This window comes from Strigops habroptila, chromosome 5 (genome assembly GCF_004027225.2).
Source record: "Strigops habroptila isolate Jane chromosome 5, bStrHab1.2.pri, whole genome shotgun sequence".
Taxonomy (NCBI): Eukaryota; Metazoa; Chordata; class Aves; order Psittaciformes; family Psittacidae; genus Strigops; species Strigops habroptila.
The window spans coordinates 13,171,826-13,191,879 of NC_044281.2; the positions used below are offsets into that span (position 1 = coordinate 13,171,826).

The 20,054-nt window shown below is 41.4% G+C and overlaps 2 protein-coding genes across 7 annotated transcripts in view; one reads left to right on the plus strand and one right to left on the minus strand.

Annotated features, from left to right (window-relative positions):
• Positions 1-5,015: 5,015 nt before the first annotated feature.
• On the minus strand, positions 5,016-14,700 carry WDR12 (WD repeat domain 12). The gene is made up of 13 exons (XM_030488272.1): positions 14,477-14,700; positions 14,280-14,374; positions 13,128-13,222; positions 12,371-12,477; positions 11,551-11,666; positions 11,001-11,155; positions 10,151-10,196; positions 9,293-9,378; positions 8,976-9,116; positions 8,761-8,866; positions 7,902-8,034; positions 7,016-7,088; positions 5,016-6,292 (listed from the first exon to the last, which is right to left on the minus strand). Exons 1-13 carry the CDS (start codon positions 14,515-14,517, stop codon positions 6,215-6,217), a joined length of 1,272 nt encoding a protein of 423 aa, XP_030344132.1. The 5' UTR covers positions 14,518-14,700; the 3' UTR covers positions 5,016-6,214.
• A 97-nt stretch (positions 14,701-14,797) lies between these two features.
• CARF (calcium responsive transcription factor) overlaps positions 14,798-20,054 on the plus strand; it is a 39,911-nt gene continuing 34,654 nt past the window's right edge. Inside the window, exons 1-2 of one of the 6 annotated variants that reach the window (XM_030487420.1) lie at positions 14,798-14,832; positions 19,440-19,561. Coding sequence is in view for 3 of the 6 variants with exons in the window: in XM_030487416.1 (XP_030343276.1) it covers positions 17,310-17,322; positions 19,440-19,561 (135 nt within the window). In the remaining 3 variants the exon portion in view is untranslated. Of the gene's footprint in view, positions 14,833-15,563; positions 15,583-16,769; positions 17,323-19,439; positions 19,562-20,054 lie in introns of those variants that run through there. The other 5 variants (XM_030487418.1, XM_030487415.1, XM_030487416.1 and 2 more) reach the window with 5 other exon arrangements.

Genomic DNA, 20,054 nt, shown 5'->3' on the forward strand with positions numbered 1-20,054 from the left:
ATTGGGAGTCTCTGTATGCTCTAAAAACCTAAAGGCAAAACCTTATTATTACATAATTTATTGTTCTTTTAAATGCTATGGATATATTAAGAGGACCACTTGCCTGGTGATGGGAGAAAGATCTTTTGTGTAACATCATGAACTATACTCCATCCTTGCTCCAAGTATTAAAAACTTGCTGCCAGCAAATTCCAACACTTCCTCCTATGCATGAAGTCCACCAAAATAAATAACTACCAATCCAGGATCTGCTGAAAGATCTCTCACCTGAGAGAGGTCACTGTTGAGAATGGAAGAGTTAAAGATCACTTGTATTCTTACTAGCACACAGATTCTAGTCCCTGATGGAACTCAGTGAAATCCTGTCAGATTTTGATTTTTATGATACTTATTTTTTTAAGATCGAAAAGAGTTCCCAAATTTGCATGAGCCTTCCAAGAGTCAGGCTAAGGTTGATGCAAAACCTGAGAGAGAAAAGATGGGAGAGAGGGAAAGAATGTGAGAGGGGAAAATTTGTGCTTTTTAAATTAGAAAACAAGTTACTGTGTTTACTTTGACAAGGGACATTAGAAAACAGATGTTTGTGGTGAGTCCAAATCATATCATAGTAGGAACAACTCTTCCCACTAGTACACACCCATGCCACACCTTCCGGAGTTTGGTTCGAAGTACGTGTTTTCAGCAGATGCCTCTGGGTGTCCACATCCACTCTTCCATCACCAATGTGCCTTCAGGCTTAGGATCACACAAATGAGGGATTCATGTCGCCCAGTAGCCTTTAATGCTGCAAGTATTTTAAAAAAGAAGAGTGTAGCTCATTTGTTGTTGTCATCCTCCTGATCCCTGAACAAGCCCTGCATGACAGAAAGAATTCTCCATCTGGCTGGCAGATTCTATGGTAACACTTTGGTTAATGCAGTAACCTCAAAACTGTTAAGCTGTTCTACCAAACATCAAGTGTATGCAGGGATGTGTGCACTGACATGGGGATGACACCGTTTAGAGCAGAGAATAATTCAAGGAAGTCCTCCTCTTTGCTGAATAGCTTCAGAAAACAATAATGTAATTCCAACTCTAGGCCTCTGGATGCCGTTTTTTGGCTTTCTCGATACAAATGACTGAGACTGCCCTGTTGAAAGTAACTGATATTCGTTAGAGGGAGGAAAAATGATGTCACTTCCATATATTTGTATTCTGTGTATCAATTTATAATGACACTGCTTATGATCCTTAGATTTATCTCTAATTGGCAGCCAGCTCTGCATCAGATGTTACCACATACTCATCTTCATTCTTTGGTGAGCTTGTTTCAATTTCCAGTGTTTCTCCTTTATTTTGTTTACCACTGGCCAGTGTTGTGACATGTCTTGTGTGCAGAAATCCATGAGATAGCTCTGTGGGTGCGTGTGTGTGTAACAAACTCGAATGTTTATCAACAGCTGGGATAGAAAGAGAGTTAAAGGAGAGCTGTTAAGGCAGCGAGCATTTCCTGAATGCTCTTCCAAGTGACCTCAACCATCTTTCACGTGCAGTTTACAGCAGCTATGGTCTGGCTGAAGATCAGAACTTCCTTTCTCTATAGACCATAGACGATAGAAAGTGTGGTGAGGGGGGGACCCTTTTGAATAAGCAATCTAGATCCTTGGAATATTTTGCTATAATTAGAGTATTTCTCCATACAGCTTTTTGTGAATTCTGGTTTGCATTCCGAGGTGGTTTCAAACATTTAAAGACATTTATTTGCTTAACCTAGAAGCTGAAAGTCTCAGTAGCAATAACAAAGAGTTTATTTTGATGTTTGATTAGTTTTACAGATTTTAAAATTCACATTAAGATCCCCCGTTGATCACAGGCTACTAGTTGCCCAATGGAATAAATTGCAGAGATATGCAAAGTTGACATTTGGAAGTTTTGAATATGAATATTGTAACTGATGCAGAATTGACATTTTCGTGGTTTGAGTTATGTTTTCAGCATTCCACACAGAATATATCTTGATTTGGATGGCTTGGTAGACTCATCCAGACTGAGCAGCTGTCTTTCCTAGACCAGGCTCAGCCAGCTTCTCAGTGGCAGCTGAAAAGCCGCTCATTTCATGCCATTTTCAGGACAATTTACATTGGTTTTCATGAGAATTAATTTTAACCCAAGTTTTGCCCCTAATTTGAGATCTCTGCCAATGTGCTTATGTTTAAAAAAAAAATAAAATTGATGATGCTAACTCAATTGGGCTTTTTTGGGATATGAATTGCAACATAAGCTACTATAACTTGTATAGCTATCCAACACAGTAGCCTGTGCAGCTCATTGTATCTGTGTGCTTCTCTCATCTGAGATGGCCAAGCAGGAGTCAACTGCAGGGAAGTTGAAGCTTACACTGGTGTTGGTGCAAAACTAGTGAAATAGCCATTCTGTTTGCTTGGATGCTGGGCTAGAAAACAAGGGTAAGGTTATAGTCCTACCCATCAGAACAGGATCTTGCTCTCTGAGAAGCTGTCTTCCTCAGCCATTTAACTATCACACAGAGGTGCAGTGGGGATAACATGACAGGACAGCCTGCCACAATTACATATACAAAACTCATTTAAACTTTGTATAAGTTTATTTTCATTAAGGAGAAACCTCACCACCAGGCTATGGGCTGTATGTTGAAAGGAATAGGCAAAGCAGCACCAGCTGGAGATGTGCATCCTTGTCCTACACTCATACAAAATGCAGCCTAAGAAGCCTAGAGTCTCGGTCAGCCTGTCCTCTCCTCTTGCCTGTGCCTCCAGAGCACACAGTGCACTTCTGAGCAGCTCACACCCAGACAAGAGGGTCCAGCAGCAAAGGATTTAACTGGGGAGCCAGTATCTGAGGTGAGTTTGGGGAGTCTCAAAGCCGTGACCAGCATGCAGGCTGAGGCTGCCATCTGCAGTGCTGTAGGTGACCTGATAGGACCTTCCCTGGTGGGGGTCTGTGTGGTTTATGGTACAGGGGCTGAGCTTGTGGATGGTAGCATGGGCAATGGCATTACCCATGTGTGCTGATTAAGGCTGTGTGTCACTTTCACTGGAACACTTACAGTTTCCTTCCCCCTCCTCGTTTTCAATTCAATCCCCCAGTTGGGAGAAGGCTGAGAAATTAAAGATTAAAAAACTAAACAAAATGCCAGCAAGAAAGGAAAATCAGTGCTCTGCCAGGGCTGCCTGTAGGAAAGCGATGGCAATCGTCCAGAGGCAAGGACGAAAGTCTCAAAGCAAGAAGAAAGCTGAAAGAACCAGGTGGGGAAAAGCACGTGAACAGAAAACGCAAGTGAGACACCGAACTACAGACCAAGCAGGTGAACACTCGTCTTTAACGCTTTTAACGCATGTCTTAACGCATGACATTGTTTGAACTATATTTAGAGGCAGCATATGTGTGCTAGTGAAGCTAACGGTTCATGCCAGGTGTCAGTGCAGAATGAAAAGATGAAACAGAACAATGTATTGCACAACCTCTCAAAACCAAACCCAGCTGCCCTCCATCCCCATTGATACAAAAAAGAAGTGTGCAGTAGTTGGCTATTGTCTTTGTTCCCCTCACTTGTAGCATCATTTTGATGTTTAAGGAAAACTAACCATTAGTACATATAAGTTCTTTACTGTTCTATATTATGCTACCAAGGCATTAATAATATGCAGAAATGGTGGTGAGGTTTTTTGGGGGGGGAAGTATTTTTGTGAGTAGAATCACCATCAGCACCCTAGTTCTGGAAGACTAAATTTGCTTTTGACTCAGTTCTTTTGCAATTCTAAAATCAACTTATGCTAGCCACTCTAATTTCACATCATTACTTTAAAGGAAAGAACTGCATGTTTGGAGGAAAACAAATATTCTTATTAAAATGTTTGAATTGAGATTACAGATTTTCCCAAGAACTGTCAGTCAGCCAAATGTAAAAAGTATTTCTGTGGGTTCTAGGATAACTTGTAGACAGAGATAACATGGATGCATTCCAAAAATATGTTGTACTTATGCTGGTATTGCTTCATAATGTCAATATAGTTTACTTAGTCGCTTCTTTCTGTGTCTGACACAGTACTTTTCCAAATAAGAGAACCCAGAGTGAGAGGAGGGTGTAAAAACCCTCCTGCTTCTGAACTGTGGTCTACCAAAACCTTTCTGGTTACACTCTGTGTAGTTACTACGGGTGACTAGTGTAGTAGATCTAAGGGATTCAGGGTTTAAAACTGAAACCATTAATGCCAGCTGCGGTTTCGTAGGCCTAAATAATACTAACCTTTCTAAGCTAAGCTGACAGTCCAAGTGACATGACCTTTTGTAAAACTATTTTTTAAGTCTTTCTGAAAAGGCAAGAAGACCATATTAAGGTTACCTTTAGGCATATGCATGGAAGAGAACCTACTTACTTTATCAACTAAATTGGCTGGAGATGCTTCACAGCTATCTGACTATAAAATACCACAGTAACTCTAAAAGCTATGCTCAAGCATAATGTATCTGAAAGAAAAACTGCAATAAAATGGATGTTTCATATAGTACACAAAATAGCTCAAGACTTTACATTAAGTAGTCACTGGGAATCTTGAAATGAAGCACGCTAGTTTCCAAACTTCCTTCCTTGCCTTCCACTAAAAATATCTCCAAACTTCACTTGGCTAAGACCTCCAAAAGTCAGGCATATTGGATTAAGGATTACCTAAAGAGCCTATTAGTCTCTTCTGTTTTCACACTACAAAATTATTAGATTTTTAAACTTTTATGAACATTAGGCCAATGATTGCTAGAACAGACTGGTGTATCCACAAATGAGCCTGTGAAATTACACAAATCTCTAAGGGCGGGGAAGAAGGAATGCTGCACATTCTAGCACATACTAAATTCATGCTCAAAAAATGCACTGTGTTTTTGATAGGTTTACAAAACAGAAGTTATTCACACCATATTTGCAAGTTCCAGTTTGTGGAGTAAATAGAAAGCAATGATTTAAAGGAATAAAGTTTAAGAAAACAAAATAACTAATTTCTATGTTAAGGTATATTCACTATTCAGTGTTTATTGCTTTAGAAAGGATGAAGCACATACTAAGAACATGCACCTGGATAATAAAATGATGGTAAGACAACTAATACGTTGCAAGCAGCATTTGTAAATAAAGGTTAGTCTTAGTTGCTGTACATTACATGCAGAGCCAAGGGATCAGAGATCATTCCACTGTATGCTTGCTGTGTTCTCCATACATTTGCTGTTCTGGTATTTCCTAAGCTGCTTACTCTGAACCCTGTCCATGGTGGTCAGAGTTTTGACTCTTTCCAAGAAAAATTAACTCTGCAAATTGCATTTGACTTGATTGTGCTGTACAGGTCTTACACTTATTGAAAGCTTTGGCTTCCACAGTTAAACACACATATAAGCTGGTTTAACATCACACACATGACATCTAACAAACTGCAGTTAAGAGCTTTTTTCATTTAAATGCTGAATTAAAAGCAAGCCCACCAGCAGAGAAAATGAGCATGTCTGGATAGTTCTTACCCTCTATCAACCTAAAAACTATTGCAACTTTTTGTATCCATTCTTTCTATGAACAAATTATTTTTTCTTCTGCCTTCTCTGTGTGATCCTCCATTTGTTTCTATACATATAAAAATGTACAGCCCTAACTTATGAGCAACAAAAAAGGACTATTTCATCTGCCAGGAAATCTGTCAAGTTCCTTTATATCATACCATTTGCACTGCAAACATACTAAGTTTTCATCCAAGAAAGAAATCTGGGATTGTCGGTTAAGGACCTAATCATAAGAACTGCTAACAGGTGTAGTGAAAGGAGAGCTAATTCTGACTTTTATCTGAAGTGAGGCACTAAGAATGAACTGTAGATAAAAGCTTTATTGTTTTTTCCAGGGGAAAGAAGGTAAACTAAAAAAAAAAAAAAAATAATTTAATCTAATGAGTAATTTTTTGTAAGTATCAGGAGCAGTTTACTCTGTATTAAAAGGGCTATACAAATAGCTATCAAAAAGGAAGGAAATACTCTTTGCTTTGTTTCACGCTAATCACATTTGTAACTGCTTGGGGCCATTTTTCTGTGATAAATATGGATATAGGTTATCAAGAATAAAACCAAGAACAGCAGAGCTCTGAGCAACAAAAAGCTCCTTTCTTCAGAAAGAACAACTGCTGCAAAAATCTTTTCAACTTTTTTTAAGTCTTCTGGCTGTTGACCTTCATGCTCCAACATCAGAGGCTGTAGTTGGGTATCTGTAGCAATACAGTTTGTTGTCTGCACCTCCACTCAACAGCAACTGATGAGGGGAAAAGAAAACTGTGATTAATAGCAGAACTAAGCAAAATACCTACACACAAGTTGAGGACTGGTTTTCTTTCCTTTGAAGACAAAAAGAAATAATGAAAATGAACTACTAATGTATGACTAAAACCCAGATTCAAAGTGCAGAAGCAACTTTGTCCCTTACCCTCCTCCTAAAATTAGAAGTAAAGTTTTGCACGAAAATTTGTAAAGCTTTAACTGAGAACAGGAGCCACAATGAGAAACTAGAACATTAACAAGACGCTTTTTGCTCATTTGTACATGTGTGTACCATGACAAGTAGCAGAACAGCTTGCTATGTAGTTTCCCCCCTTCTATGTGCATTGCCATATCCCAGCTGTCAGTTCCTGCTGCTGCCTTAGTCTCCATGGCAGCAAACAGTACCTTGGAACGTGTATTTTCTCAGCAAGGTGTGGTGCTGTTCTCATGTCTCTCCTTGTTTGGAATTCAGTGTAACTCCCACTTAATTCTACAGATCTTAAACTCCCAGCCTCCTCCTTTACACAGTAGCATGGAGAAGTGCTGCAGTGCGTACGACAGTAACACCCAGTTATCAACCCAGTATCAACCACAGCACAACTAAAACTTCCTGTTCTCTTCTATCTTTAAGCATAAAAGGAAAAATAGTTCAGACCTTTCAGCCCCCTTCCTAACCACCATGCATGTAAAGTGAGCAATTTGCTCTTCAGATTCTTACCCCTCCTTCTGTCCAGTCCACACACAAAACCTTGTCTTCATGAGCAGCCAAGTCATACAGAGGAGCTTTGCAACTGGTAAAAAACAGGTATTTACAGTCACTCATTTGAAGCTACAAGAGCAATTACAGAAAACAAAATTGGTCCCTGGAAGAAATTCTATCAAACAGATGTGGACTAGCAGTTATAAATGCTTTCAAAGAGTACAGCTATCTGCCATCTGTGACGTTTTCTCTGCTTTCTCCAGGGCTGATCACATCAGTATTAACCTCTCCTACATCCCCAGAGATAAAAGCAGCAACATTTTTCACCTGCTTGCAAACTTGAAACTGAAATTTAATCAATCTGCTTGTCAGGAACAGTTTATTATACAGTTTCCTTCTTCCACATGTGAATACTGTTTGACTGTGTGCATTTTCCATTTTCCAAAAGAGCCATTTATGTCTTCTGAATGCAAACTATTTCATTGCTTAGAAATTTGTAAGGAAAGGTCTAAAAAGAGTACCAAGTGAAACTTCACACTGTTTAGCAAAAATACATTCCTCAGAAAGAGAATGTATTTTGTTCCTTAAAATAGAGGAATGGTTAGCAGACCATCTGCTGTTCCTAATCCTAGTAGCAATGTTATGGTTGCTGCCTCCTCATGTCACTCAATGCTGCTGTTGATGCCAGGTAAGTCCCATACAGCCCTCCCAGATGTTAAGCCATGCGTCCTTGGGTAGACTACAGGTATTTTTCTCCCTTGTGACTCCTAAAACCTAGAGGATTTTCACAATTGCCACAGAAGTTTCCAATGAATGTATCAGGCTGCTTTTGCTATTTCATTGCATTAACAGACCCTGTAAACTTGAATGCCTTTCAACAGCAAAGAACGCATGTTTATTTTACCTCCTTGTGTCCCAGAGCTTCACAATGTTGTCAAGAGAACCAGAGATCAGCTGATGCTCATGGGTAGGTGACCACTTCACAGATGTCACCCAGCCTGTGTGAGATGTCAGAGACAGCAGAACCAAGGAGCCATCTGAACAGAAGGAAAAAAAGACATCAGTAGATGCCAGTTGAAACCAGCACTTTTAAGATGTATCAAACTTCAGTGAGAAAAGCAGTCAGCAACGTGTTTGTGTTCAAGGTAAGTTTTTTCCCACCAGTAATTCTAACTTCAAAAATCAAAGAGAAGGCAAACAAAAACAAAAGCCACACAAGTTCAGGGGAGAGGACAGGGACAACAAACCCAGACAACTCTCAAAGTGTATTTTCTTGTCACTAGACTCTTTTCAAAGATTTTTGGAAAAAAAATCCAAACAAACCCCAAACAAAACAAAAAAATGCTTTCATTATTAACATATAAGAAGATGATACTGTTAAACTTTAATAGATTTATAGAAGCTAAACAAGAAAATGTGTCCATGAAATATATCTGGTAGGCTTAATCATAAGTTACCGGCAGTCCTGTCAGACATGTCACCGCTATATTGTAACAAAGTGACTGTTTCGGTTTAATGATGGTCTGACCAATTTAGGAAAAAAACCCCTAATATCCCAAGCTGAGTTTTCTAAATTATCAGGTTAGAAATCGAAGTCTTGCACCAGATTACAGAAAATAAACGTTAACTTTGTATTCAACCAAAGCCCCCAAATGACTTGTTTCAAGCAGAGGGACCAGAGGACAGTTTGTGAGATGTCTCCCAACAGGGAGAAGTTCTGATTTTGAAAAAACAACTTTGAGAACATGCATGTTATAGCTCACCTTTGCTGCGAGGATCCCATAGTCTAATATGCCTGTCAGTGCTCCCGGATGCGAGGCGTCGACACAGTGGTGAGTAGGAGACAGAATTAAACACTTTGTTTCCTGTCTATCAGAAAAGAAAACAGTAACTCTAAGAGGGGAGCTACTACTTTGCACAACTGTTCTCTTTGCGCTGGACTTCAGCTGAACCTGCAGATAAAGTATCATGATCTCACCAGGGTTGATTTGAGATCTCCAGTCTCAGCATCCCAGAGTTTAATGGTGTGGTCCCATGATGCGCTGCAAATTTCTTCAGCATCTATCCACAGCACAGAGGAGACAGCTTCTGTGTGGCCTGAGAGAGTTGCCAGGGGAGTCTGTGATTAAAACGTGAGAGGAGATTAGATTGAATATCCTTAAAAAAATCTATTCAACAAACAGAAACACGTGTTTGATCAGCCTGAAACATATCACCAGAAGTCTTTAGTCACTTTCAACAAAGAGAAATTACTTTGAGGGACCTCACTAAAATAAAATTCTGGACAAAACCTACCCTTGTTAGTCCCAGCTGTTCAGTTTTCTGCTTCTTCCGTGGTCTGTTTGCTCCTTCTTCCATTTCATCCTCTTCATCTGTAGGTACTGTGACAGAAGACAGTCAGACTTGATCTAGAGGTTTTAGAATTGCATTTCCATGTAAGTAACTAAGTAAACCCCCATTTTTACAGTCCATGTTTACCTGTCTATGATGCACGAGTATTTTAACCTTACACCTCTGATGGGGTCAGTATTACCTCCATTTGGAGTGAGAGTAAAATGAATACAAATTAAGTGATGCTCTCCAGGTCATGCAGCTTTAAAATGAAGTTGCAATGAATCTTTAAGGCCCTCCTTAACCCAGTAAGTCAGGTGTGTGATAATACAGGCTTTCTTTTAGATACAATACCTACATATACACTCTGAAACTGAATGAATATGACTTGGAACAGTGAAAGAAAGCATTCAGATAAAGGATTAGTCTACATTTCTAGAAAAGACCTGGTCATCTTACTGTCCTCCATGTTATGGTGTCAATAATAAACAGGATGATAACCCACAAACTTTTGATGTGTAAGCAATCTATACTCAAACCTGCACATTTACATAAATCCATTAAAAATAAATGAAAAAGGACTTTGTTCTGAATAAACATCAGCACACAGTTGATAACCATATCTGAAGTTGTGTTACCAACCAGAACAGTTACTTAGTATAGTGATGTATATAGTATTACCAAAAAAGTTCTAGCATGCTTTTAATATTACAGACTCCACTTTTCTTAAAGAAGGAAATGGATATCCCTCTTTCAGGTTGTTTTAAGTATAGGTTTGGGGTTTTTTTAAGAGCCAAGAATCCCATCTTATGCTTATCTTACCTGCAGACCAGATCTTTAACATCTTATCCCAGGATCCACTGCAGAACTGTATGAAAGAAAGCATTTTTTAAAAGTTGACCTAGACAGACCTTGTAAACCGTACTAAATACACTTCCTGCTTCAAAAATTAACCCAGGGGCTGTAACACATAAAGAACAGTGCAGAGCTCCTCAAAAAAAACCCCAAGTGTTTGCCATTGACCAAATCATTCTTTTTTCCCCCTTGGCAGGAAACATATGTTTTAAACAAACAAAAAAGTTTTCATTTCCTTCAGCACCAAAAGGTTTTATTTTAACCTATCTGATAGTGAGTCAAGCTGGGAGCAATAACTCCACCTCTGGCATGCATGCTCTTAACTTGCTGAATTCCTTGATAAAGGGAAAGAACCTCTTCTACTACCTGCTTTTTCTGAGTACTAGCCTGGGAATGTTTTTCCCCACCAAACCGACTGTGAAAATTTAGGTCAAATTTGAAAATACTTCATTATAACATAAAATTCACATGTGTTAAAAGTAAGATTTACTTCAACATTTGAATTCACTCACAGAAGTCAAAAGCAGTAGTATAATGGCTTGTGCTCTCTGAAGTCCCTCACCTTCAGCTTTTCATGATATTAGAGGTTAAGCACATCGCTGAAAAGATGACCTAGCATTGATGTAGCGCTTGTAATCCTCAATAACCACCATTCATAACAAGACTAGAAATCAATGTGTCAGTCATAACTACACGACAACTAGTACAAAAACAACATGACGACTTTTGTCCCTGTGCAGGGACAAAAAGATGGGTTTTTGAGATACAAGCTGTTAACATCCCAGAAGACAAAGGTTTCTTTCCAGGAGCCACTCACTTTAGTTCTCGTGCAATCAACAGCTATAGAGTCTACACTCCCAGCGTGTCCCCTGCAGCAGTGAAGGGCTTTCACTTTGTTTTTCTCCACGTTCCACTCCCACAGCAGCACAGTTTGGTCCATAGAAGCACTGAGCAACAGGCACGATAAACTATCTGAGGAAGAAAAAAAAGTCATGCTCGCACCCAATTCAGTTTTCCAAAGTCTTTATAGTTTATATGCAATTATTCTAGCCAAAGAAGAAACAGCAGATAGACAGAAACTCATACATATCTCTGTTTACATCATGTTACCCTGCAAGTACAATTAACATAAATATACATACCAATATTTGCTAATGATGTCTGCAAGATGGATAGACAATGTATATGTTTAACGGTACTCATTACTGTTAAAGGACTGTTTTACATCATGACTTAACTTCTACCACCATTGACACACAGAAATAATTGTAGCATTTACATAATTAAATATCCATGGTTGAGGAATGCTGACATTTCTCCCTCAATAAATCAAACTATTACTACTCCCCTAATGTATATATACTGACCTTGCTTCACCCATGCCACATCCTTCACTACTTCTGTATGCCCAGCTATTGTCATGATGGACTTTCCTTCCAAAGACCAGATTCGAGCAGTCTGATCGTAGCAGCCAGTTAATATCCTACAGAATTTGAAACATTATTGTCTTTAACAATGTTTTCATGGAAAAAAAATCAAAACCAAACCCCAAACAAAAACCCCTCAATCAGAAACTTAAAAAATAATAGCATAATAACTGCTTAGACTTAAGATCACTTATGTAATTTGAAATAAAAGATAGTTTGTTGTTCGTGGTGTGTTACTAGAGGATATCAAAACATTTTCAAACCATTACTTAATATAGGAACACTGTCTAGTTGATTGGAAAATGAATGTGAAAATACAGTAAAAAAGGACAATTATGGTGTCTGTTTTTTTTTTTTTTAAAGAAAAGCTCTGTATAAATGCACGCTATTATATTTGTTGCAAATTAATGTCACATTTGAAGTCAAGGGTTTAAGCTAGAAAGAAAGCTAAGGAATTCTTGCTGTCCTTTCAAATGAAAGGATAGCAAACAGGATTTGTATTAACAGTATCTCATGTTCGGTGACTAGCTGTTTTCTACTTGTATTAAAGTCACTGTCAGCATAAGGCATTAAAACTGAACTGCGTACCAAAGCAAGTAGCTGACTGACTTCACAGGTTAAAACAAAACAAAAACAGAGCAAAGAGGGGGTGAGAAAGGATATTAAAGAGACAGAATACTGCTCCATTTGACACCACGGTGTCCTATGCACGCAACAGGAATAAGCAAGACAAAACTTTGAATGCGCTTAAGTGCAGTACCATTCTTCAGTGGCTTGAACTGAACTGATCCAGTCATCGTGGAAGATGCATTCCTCTGGCTGAGGGGCCATGTATTTCTCCACATACTCTATTTCCACCACTTCTTCCTGTGCTCACAGACAAAATATACTTATTTAGTGTGGGTTTATTTTTTTTAATCAATAGCAGCAATGTTTAACTCTAACATGGTGCAAATATGCAAGCTTATTGGGCAAAGATCTTGGTATCCAAGTCCTTTGCCTCATTAGTGGAGTTACAGTCTTTAGAAAAAAGTGTCTAAACTATATTATTTTCTGTTTTTTTATCAAATCACTATTATTAGCAAGCTGGAAGCAAAAGCAAGTAATTTCTCTTCCCAGGTTCCTCCTCTTCTGTATTTACCCACATAAAACTGGTGCCTAAAATATTTCATAATATTTCCTAAAGGTAATATTAACCTCCCTCATTATCCTCCAATGTAACTAACAGAATAGGAGACAAAAATACATTAATGATGAACTGAATAAGAAAAGAATTTCCCCTCTGAACTGTATACACACAACAGGTTGGATAATTATGTTCCTTGCACTGCTCATACTCTCTAATCACTTTGCAGTCCAGCATGGATTTAAAAATACAGGGAAAGTCATAAAAGAAATAAAACTGAGCAAGGAACTCTAGCTAGTCAGGATGACAGTGTAATACCTAAATCAGACTGAAGTAAACTGGCCAAGTCTGTTCTATTGTCCAAGACAGGGAGAAGCTGAGTATGACTTACTGTGGAGATATTTTCCATTTCCATGTGCGTAACCAGTGGCATTCGCAAGAACTGCCCATTGATGAGGAAGTCGAATTCCACATATTTGTGATCCGCTGAAACAAATTAGGAAACATCCATGTTCAGGTGTCAGCACTTACTGGACGCCACCAAGAACAGCATCACTTTTTAAATCCTTTTCTCTGTAGCTAATCAAACCACAGCGGTGCTTCACCACTGTTCTGTATGGAGCTTGCCAGCGCTAGCTCACATCTTTATCCCTGCTAGCTATAGCCTTGTATTTGAGGCAGCGATAGGTAAATACTAAGAAATTTCAGACCATATTTCTCCCTCTGTAATGGCACAATTGACAAAGGCCCCATATTTCAACAAAACCACAGCTTTGTGCACTAGTTTTCCAGGTTGTTTGCAATCTCATGAGTTAAAAGCAACTTGCAGAAATTTCAGCAGTTTGAGATACAGTTAGTCTAGTTTCTTGTAGAAAATGGGACTTTTTAACATAGGTGTCTTTCCCCGGAAAATCTTTCAAGTCAGCCAGGCCCATGTAAGCTGGCATTGACAGAATGGTGGAGCTCTCCTCAAAGGCTTTCCTAACAACCAAACCTTTGGTTTCTTTCATTAGTTTTGCCAGGTTTGGGAGAATTCCCATCTGCTGGGGCAGCTTGGTCTGTGGTGCTGGGCAAACACTACTCCAGCCTTTCTCCCAGCACTGCCCACCAGCACTGGTATCCGATGAGTTTCAGATCAAGTTCAAAGCCTGCCTTACTCCGGATAGCCAGACCAGAACTGAAGGGCAGGAGCAACTCGGGCTGAGGGGCCTCCGGGTACCACGGTGCTGCTTCTGACTTTGGCAGCACGTTTCCTTGGCCCGGCCTGCCCCGAGCCGTCTCGCTTGCAGCCCCATGCACTAGAACGGCTCAAGCTCAGCCCCAGCATGAATCCGACTCTCTAGGTGCATAGGGCCGCGGGGCGGATTGCGGCAAAGCCGCAGCCTGTGCCCGCACCCGGGGCGTGCGGTCAGGAACGCGGGCACTAAGTGGAACTTGGCACCCCTTGGCAGAGCAGCCCTGCAAGAAGCGCCGGTGCCCGCTGCGGGCTGCTCCGAGCTCCCGCCTGGGAGCAGCAGCCGCCAGACCCGGTCCCGGTACCTACCGTTGCCGGCCGCCAGCAGCTTGTTGATGAGCTGGCTGAGGTCGGTGGTCTCGGAGGCCGCAGGCACCGAGAAGGGCACATCCTCCACCGTGTACCTGCGGGCACACAGCGCCGTTACCGCCTCTGCGTTACCCCCACCTCGAACCCACCACACAGACCCCCCCCAGCGCCGGGCGGGCGGGCGCCTGCCCGCTCACCTGCGGTTCTCGGTGCGGAACCGCGCCGTGAGCTGCGCCATGATGCTGATGCCGCCGACCACGTGCCGCGATTAGCCCCGCCCGCCCCCGGGGCACCGCCTCCCTCCCGCCCGCCGGCCGCGCTCCGGCCCCGCCGAGTGCCCCTTCCCCCGCCCCGGCGGGCCCGGCCCCGCAGTGCGGCCGCTGCCGCCGCCGGCTGTGCGCACAGCGAGCTGCGAGGCGGCGGGTGGCGGCGGAGACTACAGCACCCAGCATGCCCCGCGCGGCCCCTTCCCGGCGCCCCCCGCGCGCCCCCGCCTCCCTCCCGCCTGGAGAGCGCGCGTGCGCGGTGGATGGCGGTGCCCGCCGGAGCTGAGGTGAGGTTGGCTACGCTCCTGGTGGGTGCTCCCCGCGGAGCCCGCGGCACCGACGGGGCTTGGGCCGTGGTCTCCCTTTCGGGCGGCGGCGGCGGCGGCGGCGGCGGCGGCGGCGGCGGCGGTGGTGGTGGTGGTGGTGGTGGTGGTGGCGGCGGCGGCGGCGGCGGCGGCGGCGGCGGCGGCGGCGGCGGTGTGGGGAGCTGTGGTGTGGGAGGGAGGGGGGTGAGGGTGTGGGGCGCCCCCCGCTCCTCTCAGGAGGCTGGGGGGCGCTTTCCCTGAGGCAGTCGCACGCCGCTGGAGGGGGGACCCTGCGGCGCGGTGCGGGGCAGCCGAGCCCAGCCCGCCGTACCGGCTCTGTGGCCGTGGCGGTGAGCGGTTCTCTGCGGCATCGCTGCAGCCGGGAGTGGGAGCGTTCGGTGCTGCTGGTGTGGTCTGGGTGTAGGTTGTGTTTCTTCGCATGTGAAGTGGCGCGTCAGTGGGCTTTAAAAGAAGCTCTGAGGGAATTGGGTTTTTCGGGAGAAGGCTGTTTGTGTATGTGCTGCGTGCTTGGTTTATAGGTACGCTTTTCCTCTGCCTTTCTAATAGTTGCTTGTGGCCTCTCAATTGAGCTTTCCCTGTGCGGTGACTCCGGTTAGGGCAGCTTGTTGGAGCAGGCAGGTGTTTTGGGAGACTCTGAAACCTCGTCTCTTTCTTAAATGTAATTAAAAGGTCTAACATGGTGAGCATAATTGACACAGGTGTGTTTTCCAGGTACTTCTGTTAACTGCACAAAAACAACTGGGGAAACCTTTTAGGTAGGAGTGCCCAGATCTTCTGTGCATTCTTAACAGTATCTGCCTGCTCTTCTCTGACAGGGAGAAGCTAAATCTCAAACCTGGTACAAGTCAATATAAAGCTAATTCTAAGTTGTTTACTTGAGGGTATTACTGTGCCCTGATTTCCTCCCTGTTATGTTTTACTGTAATCTATGCCCTTCGTATTGATGGTAGAGATATGTCATCAGAGGCAGCTTTTTCAGAGAGAGTGTTTAATTGTTGTGAGCAATGCAGTTATCTTAAATCATTACATAAAACCTCTAAACATTTAATGGAAATCCCAAAAAAGATTGTTGGTGAGGCATTATACTGTACATATTTCTTGTCAAAAAGTATAAATAAAAAACAGAATGGGGAATATTACTGTCAGAACCGCTGAAAGCATGAACTTGCACTGTCAGGCTTTGATTTAATTTTGGTTTTAATGGGTATTCGTTGAAGACTTGAAGCTTGAAAACTGTTAAGAGAATTGCCTCCTTCCTGCCCGGACAGGTATTCCTAGGTAGTACGCACTTACTATCATAATGGACTTACCTGGTTTTTACAGTTTAGGTTTCTTCTTATTGCTAAAATCTTGCAATGTTGACTTGGTGTTAAAATAATTCTGTCATTTTGAAAGGCTGCATCCTCTGGGATCTGGATGCATCTGGACTTTACAAGGAGGCCCCATGACTGAGGGAAGGTAGAAGCAAGCATTCATATGAGGCCTTACAATTATGTCAGTCTAGAACTGGTGTATTTTTAGGGACCACTGCTTGTACTTGGTAGGTATAGGTATAACATACAGTAAAGGATTGTAGGTAAGAAAACATAGATCAAATACTTTGCCTTAAGGCAGAGCAGAGGCGTGACTGGTCAGTAATAGGATTTTAAAGCAATGTTAGTTTAACTTGTCTGTTGGTGTCTTTAAAAGTTTATATATTGAGAATCAGTATGAGGGCTTCTGGACTGGAGAGGAGATTGCAACTGTTCACCTCAGAGTGAGCATGGAAATCCTGCTCCTGTTTACGGTTCCGGATGTTATACAGGTTGTGTCTGTGGATACCAAGCCAGTGAGGACCTAGTGAATGCAAGAGATGCCCCTGGCTTTGACAGCTGTGTTAGCATGGCAGTCCTTGATGGCTAAATAAATGGAGATCTTACTGCCTTCTGTGTTTTGCTAAATGATCTGGAACTACCAGCGCGTTTGTCTGTGGAATTGAACCACAGATGGTAATTGTAGGCTAGATTGCACTCCGTGTTTGCTGTCTTGAAGATCCTGCATAAAATTCTCATGATGGTTAATTCTATTTGCCTGTGGTTACTTAACTCTCTTTGTAGAGTTAAACCAAGGATAGCAATAGCTATAGTTTTCCCCTTATTTTGAGCAGAGCGCTTCCCAAATGGAGGCAGAGCAAAGGAAGTGGTGCTATGGCATTAAAATTTGGTAATTGGGTTGGAAACTGCCTTGGAGTGGTTGACTTCATGGAGGGCAGCCTGTAGAGTGGTTTGGGTTAAGGCTAAAGCTGAGGCATAGAGAGCTGTCTGTTTGATGTGTGCTCTCAGGGTACAGCTATGTGCTACACTAATATTAAACTCCCGTATTTCCCTTCAGCCCGTTGTTAAACGTGGGATATGCTGGTGTTACACTGGAAATATTTGTGGTGCTGATGTAAAGTGTATATGAAAAGAAGAGGTACTTGCATGTATGTAATTTACTTATTCATGACAAAATATCCACATGTATTTATGTACGCTGAATTTAACTGTCTTGTTTGGGGAATCTGTTAGCAATATTTATATGACTATTAAATTAATTACCTATGTATTTACTTTTAAGTATCTGTAAAAGTATATTTCTTTAAGACAAAAAAATTAGCTTCTTGTTTGGGGTTGCACAGCACTAAAGTTAATGAAACCTTGATTGTTAAACCATGGAGTTCGTTGTGCAGGGTGATGTGTGTGTCTGGGTTAGAGCAGTGGTTAGGCAACATCACAGGCAAAAATGTACCATGGGGATTTTTTTTAACACAAAGGTAAAACTTCAGCTATTTCTGGGCTGCTTGTAAGAGGAAGCTGGATAAATATCACTGTATATTTGCCCTACTGGTGTAATCTTTCCCCTGAGCTTTATCATTAACCAGTGTTAGATACAGGATATTGGGCTGTTGGTCTGTCCCAGTACAACCATCCTTATGTTCTGTAGCCAGATTCCAGCATGCTCAGGGTACATGCCATCGGTATCTCTGGAACAAACCTCTTCAGTTTATCTTGGAGAACTAAATGTGCTGCTTTGGCAAAACTGACATATCTTCTTGACATCTTTTAACTGAGGGAAAATGGTTGAGTGATGATGAAATCTAGTTTGTGTCTTATTTTCATATGCTGCTAACATGCTTCAGACATTTTAACTGAAACATCTCGAATTGTTCTCAGATCCAAAGCTATAATATATTTGGTGAACATGAGGAAACTTCATTTGGAACTTGGTTTTGGAGTGTCATCACTTGAAAATTGAATGGAAAAATAAATCTGCTTTAGATTAAAGTATTTAGTATATTGAGCATATGAGCAGCTTAACTTCTCAATGTTGTTTGTATCAGCAGGATGCTTTATTCAGCTTCAAAAGCCAAGGAGATGTAGATTTACTGTGCCTGTGGTCCTTCATATCTTTGCAAAGCAAGATAAATTTGTCCTTCAAGGGTTGTACAGTTCTTTCAAGTGACTTTCTAGCCTTTTACATTCACCTTCCTAAAGCTGTAAACAGTTAAAATAGCACAGCCAAGAAGGTCCATTTCAGGACCGTCTATGTGGTGTAGTGAAGAAGATAAAGCTGGTAGGAGTCACGTTCTAATATAATGCTGCCTGTCTTTAAAATAACTACTAAGGGAAAAATCCTGAACACCTTTCCCCCTCCTTCACCCCAAACTGCAGGAATTAAGTTTTCTTTTATTCAGTTTGGCATATTATGCGTGTAGTCTAGTATATATGTACTCTAGTAACATGGAGGCCAAGTTAATTTGTCATTTTTGTCTCATTGCTTGAGAATATTTGGGATTGGTCACCCCTTAAAGGGGTATACTGTTTGGGTGTCCTGTGGATGTAGCAGTTCACTGTCCAATATTCTCTGTTTGCTTGATGGTTTATGGTGGGCAGCTGAGCTCCTTGAAGTAGATTTCTTTGGGACAGGAGGTAGATCTCCAAAGTGCCAGGAGCTCTCTTTTTGTCTTTCATCACGGGATGAATGCCAAGTTTTACTTAGGATATCTGGCATTTTTCCTGCCCAAAGCTTACTGCTGTAGGCTAACAATAGTAATTTCATTTCATATGTATGTTGTTTTATAACCCTTTAAAACAAATGTAATCTATTGCAAGGTGGCTGCATGACAGATTTGGGTAACACAAGTCCTGTTGATTATGGAAGTAGATGACTAATATTTTTGTAAAGCAGTGCTGGCATATGTTTAAATATTGAGTGTTTTCTAGATGTGTACAGTTGTTGAGCGCTTGTGGACATATTTAGGTTAAATCATGAATGTGTATGTGTGGTTTGTATCTGTGTGTGTAACGACAAGTCTAGCAAACTCTTATACAAGAGGCTAAACTATACTCCTAGAGCAACACACCGAAATTTTTCTGCAGTGAGTAGTAAAGTGATAAACGGGCAGGGATTTCTTGAGGGCTTTGCTGTTAGCTTGCACCGGTGTTAGAACTTGTAAGACTAAATTTGTAAGACAAAAGAAAAACCTGCAGCAATGTCTTGGTTGAGACTAAAATACAGAAGGCTGAAATAAACTTTTGTAACTTTTTCAGGTCATCTTGTAATGGAAGAAAATGAAGCTGACCATAACATTGCTATGGAAGGATCTAATGATTTGTTCATAGGCAACTGTAATGGTACAGGAGAGTCAGAAACAAATGGTCAGGTTTTTCAGGTGAGGAATGAATGCCCTGTCTTTGTAGATGCTTTCTGTACATTCTCTCTAATGCATTTGCAGTATGTTATTTCATCCAAGTGGTTTTTCCCTGCCTTTATAGTAATACATTGTGTCTTTTAAGAAGTACAAAAGTTCCTTCCCTTGGGTTCTTATGCCATTCACTTTTGAACTGATGAATATCCAGATGTTACATGTAATGTCAACCTTTAGTAATTGTATTAATAGAACCTGTTACAGTGCTGAAGAAATATATGTTTTATTGTGTTAGAAAAATTCTTTAATAAAAGAATACTTGATGACATGCCTTGGAGTAAAAGGGGTTCAGAATCTGCTGGGTTTTCCTCCCAAAGCTTCCTGCTGTAGGCTAACAATAGTAATTTCATTTCATTATATGTTGTTTTATAACCCTTTAAAACAAATGTAATTTACTTCAAGATGGCTGCATGACAGAGGGGAGTAATGAATTGAAAATCGGGTCAAATTGCTTAGT